At 41.4% G+C, this 11489-nt stretch overlaps 1 protein-coding gene across 1 annotated transcript in view; it reads right to left on the bottom strand.

Annotated features, from left to right (window-relative positions):
• The window catches only part of LOC111671676 (receptor-type tyrosine-protein phosphatase F-like), an 82583-nt gene that overhangs the window by 47484 nt on the left and 23610 nt on the right, over nucleotides 1-11489 (bottom strand). Inside the window, exons 6-7 of the mRNA XM_087179974.1 lie at nucleotides 10072-10284; nucleotides 3808-3971 (exon numbers count right to left, since the gene is read on the bottom strand). Coding sequence (XP_087036100.1) covers nucleotides 3808-3971; nucleotides 10072-10284 — 377 coding nt within the window. The remainder of the gene's footprint in view (nucleotides 1-3807; nucleotides 3972-10071; nucleotides 10285-11489) is intronic.

Below are 11489 nucleotides of genomic sequence, written 5' to 3'. Positions count from 1 at the left end.
GGCAATATTCACGCTTGTGCAACATTAAACACACCAGTAGTTATACTTAAAAGGCATTTATTTACAATGGAGCAGAGTAAAATACAATGTCTAATCTAGTATATACAGGTGTGTGTGTGTGTGTGTGTGTGTGTGTGTGTGTGTGTGTGTGTGTGTATGTGTGTGTGTCTGTGGAGACACAGACAAATGCAAGATGGCCGACTTGAAGTGGTCACTGTGACCAGATGACCTGAACAAAGAAGACTACACAAGATGGCGGTAAACAAAGAAACTAATTTTTTGTTAGCCTAGCTTATGTAATCTAAAGGTACCAGGTTAGAGGGAGGAGGTTAGCTTCATGCAGGTTCTAGAACTGAGACGTACTGCTATGTGTATGAACATACGAGTACTCGATTAACTGTACGACTGACCACCAACTAAGCAAACATTACAACAACAAGACATCAATCAACAAGTACATTAACAAAGTTAAGACTTCTGCTGCTTAGCTCTGCTGTGCTATGCTGTGCTGGGAAAGGTTAGGCCCAGTCAGTTAACGTTACCCAGTCCTTGGAACAAGCAAAGAGGTCCTTTCCAGTGTTGGTGTAAAGTCCAGTGAGTTGGGAGGTTTCCTGGTGGAGTAAAGTCCTGTCTGGCTGTGTTGCTTGGTGTTATCTCCTTTGTTCTCCTCACAGAGTTTAGCTGTTCCATGCTAACTCTGCTACGACTCCTGTTGCTTGGAAAATCAGCTAGCCTTGTGTCGTACCGTGTGTAGAACCGAGAGGAGAGAGCTGTAGCTGCTCTCCAGAGCAAGCCAAGAAGGGAAGAGAGAGAGAAGAAGTCTAGAGGACTGGTTTTGTTTGGTGACACCCTTGGGGGTCACATGTCACACTCTTACCCACACTGGCTGGCCAGTGGGGTCCGTGGGGGGAAGGGTCATCCCCAGGTGTGAACGGTGAGGAACTGTGGAGTGTGAGTTCCTTTGTCCAGTGGAGCAAAGAAACATTTGGTCTATTGCATGATTGAGTCCCAACAGTCCCCCCTTTGTTGTCAGGATGCCACCTGACGTGTCATCCTGAGAGCATAATGTATAGTTCATTTGTCAGTTCACTCAAGGGGTAACATCCAGGCATTTGTCAACACTATCTATCTTGGCTGGGCAAGAACAATCAGGTTACAAAGCAGAATGCAGATAATAACCACAATGATGAAATCATGTAAAACAACTAACATGTTTCCTAGTTATTCATGTTGTTAGTGAGGAATGGAAAGTCAGTGATGTTAGTTTGTTAAGGTGAGATATAGAGGGTGGCACCTAGAATGACAAGATTTGGGGTGTCTGGGTGAATGTGCCATGTACAGTATATGCAATGTCCTAACTAACGTTGTTACTAATCTTACCTGTAAAGTATGGCTAAGGAGTTACCTACCTACCTGCAGAATTTGACAGTAGTGTCTGATTCGATTCAGAATTTAGTTTACTGCTGCTGCTGCTGACAAACCCATTGTGTCCATCTGCAAGAGTGTAGGGTACCCTGAGCATACTTACTGTCAGTACTCAGTGCAGCGATCTGCGGAGTGTGAGTTCCTTTGTCCAGTGGAGCAAAGAAACATTTGGTCAATTGAATGATTGAGTCCCAACAGTGATGTTACCCTCAGAAGGTGGAAGTCCAGTGACGGTTACCCACATCATAGTTATGTTTGGCTTTGGACAGTTTCCTGGACAAGAAGCTGCATAGATGGAGTTTGTTGTTTTTGGGGGACTGCTGGGGCCCTACCCCCACATAATAATACCATAGAAATATTTGTTTTTAATGGCAATATCATTGAAGATGAGAGATGTAGGGCCCAAGGAAGGATCCGGAAGAGACTATTAAAGAGGATCTGGATCAACCCACGTAGACTACTCTGAACTGGAACTCGGGGAACAGAAAGAAGGCAAACAGATAAGAGAACAATTTTTTCCCCAGCCTGTTACCTCTCCAGTGGCCAAGTTGATGCTGGGATTGTGCTGGACGAGCCACAGGAGACCCAGAATGAGTGGAAGGAGAGGTGAGCTGTGAGAAAAGTTCTTTGGAGTGTCCATGAACCATGACAATCTTGACAGGTTGAATGCAATGAATAACTCTGCAGAGCAGCCTTCCATCAGGAGCGTTAGCCTCAAGGGTCTTGGGTATGGAAAACACTGGGAGCTTTAATTATTTATTTATAATTATTCATTTACTTATTATTTTAGCTAGTTTCCAATCCATAAAGCTCTCGTCAGCACCAGAATCAACTAATGATGGAGTATGAAGACAGGGTGATTAGCTGAAGCTGAGTCAGGGGGTGAGATAAGAGGGCAGAAGAGGTCGTTTGGCTCACCAATGCCCTCTTCTACAGTGGTGATCGTCCCATGTTCACGGTAGATACACTGTCCCTCCTGAAGATGGCGATGTCACTCCTCTAGAGAGAGATGAGCTTGACCCAACTTCAAAGGCTCCATCAAGGAGTATGGGAGTGCAACAGGAGACCTCTGGTGAGACAAGGAAGTGGCATACCTGGATCTGTCTTTCTCTCTCTACATCAGTCAACTGTCAATCTTGATGGCTAGAAAGATGGAGGAGTCCCGGTTAGCAGGGTGATCTACGGCCTGATCTACGGAGTTGTGTGCCCACTCTGGCGTGGCCCAACCCTCAGCCCGACAAGTGAGATGAGAAATAATACAGGCTACCTTGGCTCGTTCCATGGGAAAGGCTGCCACCTGCATCTCAAACTGGAGCCCACAGTCCAACAGTTTTCAGAGTCTCCAGAAAAACGTTAAATTTCCACCATCGCAGGAGCAGAAGCCACCTGATGCAGAGCTGGCAAAGTCAATGAGTCAAACTGACTCAACAGCTGTTGCATTTGTTTATTCAGGTAACTGACTTGGTCTGAGATGGAGGACTGGATGCCCTTATGGTAAGCGTTGAGCTCATGCACACCATGGAATACAAAGGGAAGCTGCTCCTCATGTTTTTTGAGTTGGCGGCCTTGAGAACGGATTGCAACCCAAATGGCGGAAGAAATGGCTGAGTCCATTGTGGCCAGTTTGTGCTGTCACAAACACTGGATAAGGACTCAAAAATGCACGACTCAGAGCAGCAATCCCAGGCAGGGTCTTTAATGGAAACCAGGTCAGTACATAGGAGGTCAGTCAAAGAAGGCAAACAAATCCAAGGGCTGAGGCAAAAAGCTGGGTCAGTCAGAAAACAGGTCATACACACATTAGACTATACAGAAAGAATACTTGTACGTTTGCTACAAAGAACGAAGATGAACTGGCACAGAAGACAGGAAGCATGCAGACTAAATACACTAGGAGGGGGAAGACAATTGGACACAGGTGCAACACATTAGGGGCAGGGGTCAACAATCACAGTAGCGGGAAACACACAATGGCAGGAAGTGGAAATCTGAAATGAGAGGAAAAGTTAGACAACCCAAAATACAACAGGAAGATGTGCTGTTGTAGAAAAAGTGGCACAATAACTGTAAATCAATTATTGATTACATGTTTATCAGTAAACATGCGAAAAGGGTGTTCAGTTTTTTCCTGCAACCTGAAAATTTTCTAATATAGTCTTCTGATTAATTTCAACTTAAGTATACATGTCACATTTAACTGGGAAATAGAAAAAGAGGGTGTGTTGCTATTTTTCAATTATCTTATATCCAGAGTTCCAAGGATCAACTCTGCATGAAAATGTTCAAACATACCTGTTTGCAAAAATGGTGGCTTTAAAAAGCTTCACCCCATATATCACGAGTTTATATCATAACACATGCCTACTGTTTTGTCATACTCACCTCTTGAAGAGTAGAATAGCAATGACTATGACGATGATGAGAATGACAGCCAGGACTGGACCCATCACCCACAGCATCTCTGGGTCCTCAGTTTGTCGGGTCATCCCATGGTGGAGCTTCACCATGATGGGCTCGGAGAACGGGCTAGCCGCAAAAGTTGTGTGCTGCAAATGACCAGAAGATGTTCCAGTGCCAGGTCAGTCACTGAGTTTATACACAAGAGAACATCTTTGATAAAGGCCCTATTCAAACATGGATTACCTACTTTAGGTTGACATGCTGTTGAGTTAAAATAATCCTGTGTCATCCAGTTCTCATCCAGCTAATTTAGTTCTTTGAAAGCAGTTTTAAGTTTGGTAGGTGATGTGGACATGAATGTCTCGATTACTGTGTTGTTTATTGATTTCCAACAGCAATGTAGAATAAATTATATAAATGTTCTTGTCAGTGAAAATAAGTATTATTTACCTGAAGAGTAGAAACACTTAGCATTTTGAGATGCCATGATTATATATACATATATCTAATACTGGAAATTTGGATGGATAGGATTCAGTATCCTTCTGAATAATAAGAATTGCTTTAATCCAACTGTAACTTCCCCATTTCCAAATATAACGGTTGCCATATTTGAAAGTTAATTTATAATACTGAAAAACTGGTTATGAAACAGATATGGGAAATTTATTTCATACCCATCCTGCTGCTTCGAATGTAAACATGAGAAGACAAGAGCTTCTAGATTAGAGCAGTGCAGAAAATGTGATCCAGTAAGCATGTGGTAAATAAAACATCCATACTTTTCTTGTGGAAGATCCATACTATCACTCTCCCTGGGTGCTCTCACACTCATCATCCTACCATCATAAATATCAACTTTCCCAAGTCATTCGCCATGAGAGTGACATCACTTGGTATGCAGGAATGACACTTGCTACAGCTGTCCATTATCACTAATTTAGTTTTCAAAAAGAATTATTTATGGTTTATATCAATAGAATCTGGAAACACAAAGCAATTTGTAGGAAGTGGGTTAGTCCAGCATCACTGCATATTATTTTTGTGTCTCACATGAAAGATGGCTTCAGCCTTAAATATCATAGTTGGACTGTTGGGAGTCCACATTCTACCATCTTTGAGATGACTTTGTAACCCTTTCCAGCTTTATGCAAAAAACAATTCTTCTTAAAGCTTTTTTTCATCTTTTTTGCAATTCATGGATAGCATCAGCAGGTGTTTCTTGTGAATAGCAAACTCAATATGTCTGAGAATTTTTGGGTGTACTGCAACAGCAGATCAAGTTACACCAATGGTCGGCCAGCTGAGTGTTGGAGTTTCTCGTGTGGTTGTTGTGCTTTCAAAACAATTTAGGGGGAAGAAGCAGTAAGCAGCAGTGCCAATTTAGCACCTTTGTTGCTAGATTTACTAACTTTTCAGATCCCTTTTGCACATTTTTACAAGTTAATATTGTTGAAATCACAGTTCAGCCATTATCTGTATGTGTATAGTGATTTTGTCAGATCACATTGTGGTTATAAAATTAGGATTTTAGCAGTGCAAAGCAGCAGCTTGGAAATGGCTTGGAGGTTAGTGCTGGGTTGCTGCATTTCACTCACTATTTCATACTTGTTCTGTTGTTGGACAACAGACACAAAAATTTAAATGAGAACAAGCTTTATTGGAAATTCAGCTGTATTAAAATGCTGTATGTGAGCATAAAGTGTATGAGAGAATCAAATAGAGAAAGGGCTGAAACCAGCTGACACTAGACAGAAAGCTATATACTAGGTTTTGACCTAGTCTTGTTTGTATTATTTTTGCTTAAATACACAAATACACATTTCTTTTTATTTTGTGGCAAATTAACACTCATGAACACATGCTATTATACAGTTTAGTGTGTTTCGACACTCATTAGTGTCTACCTTAGTTTCGCCACTATATGTACTTATGTTTACTCTGTGTATTACTTCATGTACCACTGGAGACATGTAATTTTGTTGTACAGTGTGAAATGACAATAAGGACATTGAATTGAATTGAATTGAATTGAATTGAAATGTAAACAGTGATATAAGATATGAGGACCTCTCAGCCACTTTTATTTTGTCAGTGTGGATTAAAGCCCAGGTAAGAATTGTTAGTTTTTCATTGTATCTAAAGGGAACATTTATTATTTATTAGGGCCCGAGCGCCAAGGGTGCCAGGGCCAGAATGGTCCCTTCATTGAGATAATTGGTCCTATCATAAAGGACATAATGCTTATTTTTCAAATCTTTCGAAATTTTCATTTTATGAACACGCTTTTGAGGTCTTTAGGATGCATGTTAACTCACAAAAAACTTTGCATACGTTTGTAGTAGTGAGTAGTTTGATTTGATATTGCAATTGGGCATGTTGGCTCTACAGAACCCCCTAATTACTGAGAATGTTTTTGAGATGCTAGGAGTGCTCAAAAACTTACAAAACTGCACATACATCAAAAGTCTGATATGTCAATATTTGATATGGGTGTTGGGCTTGGGTGTGTCAAAAAGGGCACAAGGGCACCCTAGACAATTTCAACAAAGTAGTGTAGTAAATTTTCACTAAAATATACTATGCATTACAAACACATTGAATGGTAAACGTATATGGCACCACTACTATAACCTGGCATGCCCGGTTTAGGGAAATTCCACGAAAAAATGATACTCAATGATACTCAATCCTGCTACTTTCCACTGACACAGAGAGTTCAGACCTGTGGCTTTAACGTCACACGTCATGTCACCTTTGAGAAACTGGTCCCCCAACACCTCACGCCCCTGGTTCGTGACCGCCTCGATCCACTTCAGTCTGCATACCAGGCTGACATTGGTATCAACTTCTCCAGTGCGTTTGACACTGTTCAGCGACTCTCAAGCTCTCTGTGATACTGGTGGAGCAGGACCTTGTGACATGGATCACAGACCACCTCACATATGTCAGGCTATGAGGCTGCTTGTCAGATGTGGTGGTTAGCAACACTGGCACACCCCAGGGTAATGTCCTGTCACCATTTCTATTTACCATCTACACCTCAGACTTGGGAACATGCCATCTGCAGAAGTTCTCATACGACTCTTCCATCATCGGCTGTATCACAGACAATAAGGAGAACGAGTACAGAGACCTAGTGGAGAGCTCTGTTGGATGGTGTGACAGAAAACACCTGCAGCTCAACATTGGGAAAACCAAGGAGTTGGTGGTGGACTTCAAACACAGAAGGAGACCCCCTACCCCTGTTGTCATTAAAAGGGTGGAGATGGTGGATGGTGGAGATGGTGGATAGCTACAAGTTCCTGTTGGTGCAACCCCTATGACCAACTTTGTCATGTTTCTGCTTAAATGCATCACAGATAAAGAAACTGTCAGAAGAGTGAATGATGAATTAAAGGATGTTTTCTGTCTTTTCGTGTTCACTAATTAACCATTTAATTCACTGAGCAGCTCAGAGGCTATCAGCAGCTAACGGACACTTTTATGGTGGAATATTTTTTTTGCATGTTACTTGATGCATGATTGACTTATGGGAATCAATCAATACACTTTAAATGTCAATATGACAACTTTGACTGTTTTTATCAGCTCTCTACATATGAACACTTTAGTGATGACCGGATATTATGGATTCTAAGAACTCTGGATATTTTATTTCATCACTCTAAGAAAAAAAGTGGTGGAGCATTGTTCTGGTGGCTCTGGCAGCTCCAGCAGCACTACACCTATGCTCACCTGACCAGATCTCATTGTGACAGACTCAAACATCCACAGTAGAGAGAAGAGAAGACAAATATTAAAAGATCGATCTCAGGTTTTATGAATCGATATCAGATTATTCAAATGAAGATCGATTTTAATCAGAGAATCAATTTTTTCCGCCCAGCCCTAGTCATCAGTGTAGAGGATGAAGAGCAGAGGTGAAAGGACACAGCCTGAGTGAGGAGCCAGTTGAGATGTGTAAGAGGTTTGAGAAGGTGTTGCTGACCAGCACTCTCTGTGACCTGTTGGTAAGAAAGTCCATTATCCACAGGATTAATTGGTCATCTAGGTGTAGGTCGGTGATGAGTTTCTCAGTGTTGGTGCAGTGCTCTGCCTCACACATGGGCACCATTGTGTTGGGCATTGGCTATCATAAATTAAGAAAATATTAGAGAGAGAAGAGAGAGAGAAGAGAGAGAGAAGAGGGCCAGAGGACTGGTTTTGTTTGGTGACACCCTTGGGGGTTACATGTCACACGCTGACCCACACTGGCTGGCCAGTAAGGTCTGTGGGGGGAAGGGTCGTCCCCAGGTGTGAACGGTGAGGAACCTGTGAGTTCCTTTGTCCAGTGGAGCATCTCACCCACATCTGGTCTCTTGAATGATGAGTCCCAACAATAATAAGTCATCCCCCAAAGCAGTTTTCAACTCGGTTTTGAAGATTTGTGCAATCTCTCTGAGTAATGAGGAGAGAAGCCTCACTTATTGTAGCCTCTACCAACATGAAGGAAGTTTCCTAGCTAGGTAAGTCTCTCTGAGACCCTATTATCCTTAGCATGACCATGTTGCGCTAACCGCAGATGCAGTGTATGCAGTAAATCGCCCAACAATCAACTTACGTTGATTGTGCCAAAACAGTGCTGATGAAAAGGTGCCGAAAACCTTTAAGGTGGGCTAATTCTGCAGGAGCTCCCTCAATGTGTGTCTTATTCCACTGACTGCTACGCTGGAAGTCAGCATCACAAATTTGCATCATCATCATCATCATCATCATGTTTTATCTTTATCAATTTAAATATTAAACTGAAACTGGTCAGATAATGTTTTTGCGATGTTCAAGAAGGCACAGCTGTGGAAAGTACATTACTGGGATTAATGTGTTTATTAAAAAGTTGGTTATATAATTGCTAACACACTTGGCTTATTAGATAAGCTCTCAAAGGAAAAGGTTAGGAAAGCAATCCTAACCCCGTCAACCTAACCCTTAAAGAAGAGCCCTGTATGGGGTTTTCAGTAGCTTGTGTCTTAATGGACCAGATAAACTGCCCTGATGCTCCACGGAAAAAATGGCTTCACTTCCTGAGAGATACACCTGCAGATGACTCATGGACATGACTTGTATCATTGAGAGCCTGGGACTCTTTTGTTTCACAGATAGAAGGGAGGAAAAACATTGCTTTTCACAAAAAACTCACACTGAAGCTGCAAGAATGTGACCCACAGAGTAGAAATCAAGTTTTTACATAGTTTTATGAAAACCCATCCTCATACAGTGGACAGCCATTCTGTCATCCTTTAGTGTAATTTTATGATTCATTAAATGGCAAAAGGAGTCAAGCACAGCTTTACTGACATTGCACTGCTGCATACATGGCAGACTGTAATTGTAAGCTTAATCCAGTCTAATGATCAATTTTGCTTCTCTTTCACATTGCAGCTAGCTGTAATCAAAATGTTGGAGTATGTGACTTAAAATAATTGGTATGATACCATTGATCAAGTGCACAATAACAATATAATGGAGAAAATAACAAAAACCCCTTAGTACTCCCTGCATCCCTCTATCAGCATGTGGATAAACAGGTACTGTTGTAAAGATGTTGTATGAATTAAGCAAGATTTTGAAACCGTTGACAGCACTATTCACAACACTTTATGCATTCCTTAAATCATCTGACTGCAGGCTGAGCAGATGAATCTCTGGTAGGTAAGAGATTTTGGTCAGCTCTCTGCATCAGTTCTTATTGCCCACATGGCTGCTAATGAACTGTCATGAGAATATTTCTTATTATATTATAACAATGAATTTTAGTGGACTGATGAAACTAAGTTTGAAGATTTTAGGAAAAACATGCAGCACTATCTATGGCGTAAGAAGGGCAATGGACTATTCTATAAGGAAGAATGGTCCAAAATTCCTCCTTAACATTATATGGGTCTGATCAGCACCTACTGCAATGTTGAATGTTTAATGGGTATTTTCTAGAAACACACAAAAGATGATTGATGATTAATGATAATAATGATAGTTTATGTGATTAATAAAGAGATTAATAAATATACAGTTTATAGTGATAGAACTACAAACCATCTAGGCCTTGTGACTGCCTACCAACTGGCCAAAGACATACCATCCTCTGCTCAAAGAATCTTAAGGACTATACACATGCATACACCATTAGCGGGGAATGGTTGCAGCTCTAAAGTGTATTAAAGGTATTACATATGCTCATATCCTTGTAAATACATAGAGGTCACTCACAGCTTCGTCGTCCATCAGGTCAGCCAGGACAAAGCAGCGATAATGCTGCTGGCCAGGGAGGGGTTTGTTGTAGTAGCCATTGTATTTCTTCTCATCACCCAGAGTGAAGATCTCAGGCAGAACCTCCAGTTTGGCAGTGATGTAGGGCTGCAGGAAGTCCTGGCTCTGTCTCCTCTTTCTCTGCACACTGCTGTTAGCACCGGCCTCCAGGAGCTGCCAGAGGGATGACACAGTAAGAGAGTCTGGAATGGACATATCATGAAGAGGCGTGGAAAATAACACATGACGGAACAAATTGATCCATGTAGGAGAAGCTTTTTTTTTGTGCTTACCTCCACACAGACAATAAGGGACAGTAAAATATACTTTCCACATTATTTCTTTAAATACTTATTTTCTGTTTTATGTATATATATATTTTTTTCCAAATAACTTTATGGTTGCCAATCCTATCCATAATCTGTGACTTTTATATTCCTCCACATCTGTCCAACAACTTTCTTTCAAAGTTTGGAAACATACTATCTGGTCCTAATCATAGGAAAACATATATATTTTTAAACAGTGAAAACAATTGGTAAAGTTAAAGGAACAGTTCGACATTTCGGGAAATACACATTTTCACATTAAAGTCCTTTCCAAGAACAAGGTAAGAATAGTGTTATCAATCTCATCAGTAATGTGGAGTGTATTTTTAGCAAAAACTAAGCACTTACATTGTTAGCTATAAAGTTATTACCACCAATATTTTTTTTCCATAAAACTTTGAAAAAAATATGTTGTGATAAACCAGAGGGATCATTTAAGGTTAGACAAAGCTTTTACACAAGACTGATGACTGTCACAGTGCATTTGGATCTAACATAACATAAACATGGTCATTAAAACTGATAAGCTGAGCATACTACCCATGATGTTGTTTTTCTGCTGAGCACAGAACTTCCAGTGGTCTGAATACTACAGTTAAATAGTTAAATGTGAAAGGTGAGGCATCTACATCAATGGTCAAATCAAAGCCCAAATTTGTGTACATAGTCCATCCATCCATTTTCTACTGCTTATCCTCTAGTAGGGTCGCGGGGGGGCTGGAGCCTATCCCAGCATCTTTTCGGGCGAGAGGTGGGGTACACCCTTGGACAGGTTGCCAGTCCATTGCAGGGCAAACACATAGAGACAGAAAACCAATCACACTCACAGCCACACCTATGGTCAATTTAGAGTATCCCATTAGCCTAGTCCCCATTTGCATGTCTTTGGACTGTGGGAGGAAGCCGGAGTACCCGGAGAGAACCCACACTGGCACAGGGAGAACATGCAAACTCCACACAGAAAGATCCCACGGCCAAGCCAGGACTGGAACCCAGAACCTTCTTGCTGTGAGGCGACAGCGCTAACCGCTGCACCACCGTGCAGCCCGT

The sequence above is a fragment of the Seriola lalandi genome, unplaced genomic scaffold (genome assembly GCF_002814215.2).
Source record: "Seriola lalandi dorsalis isolate HSWRI2012SDOR001 ecotype SW California unplaced genomic scaffold, Sedor1 jcf7180002054885, whole genome shotgun sequence".
Lineage (NCBI taxonomy): Eukaryota > Metazoa > Chordata > Actinopteri > Carangiformes > Carangidae > Seriola > Seriola lalandi.
Note: the sequence above shows the minus strand (reverse complement) of the source record. Positions and strands in the feature narration are given on the sequence as shown.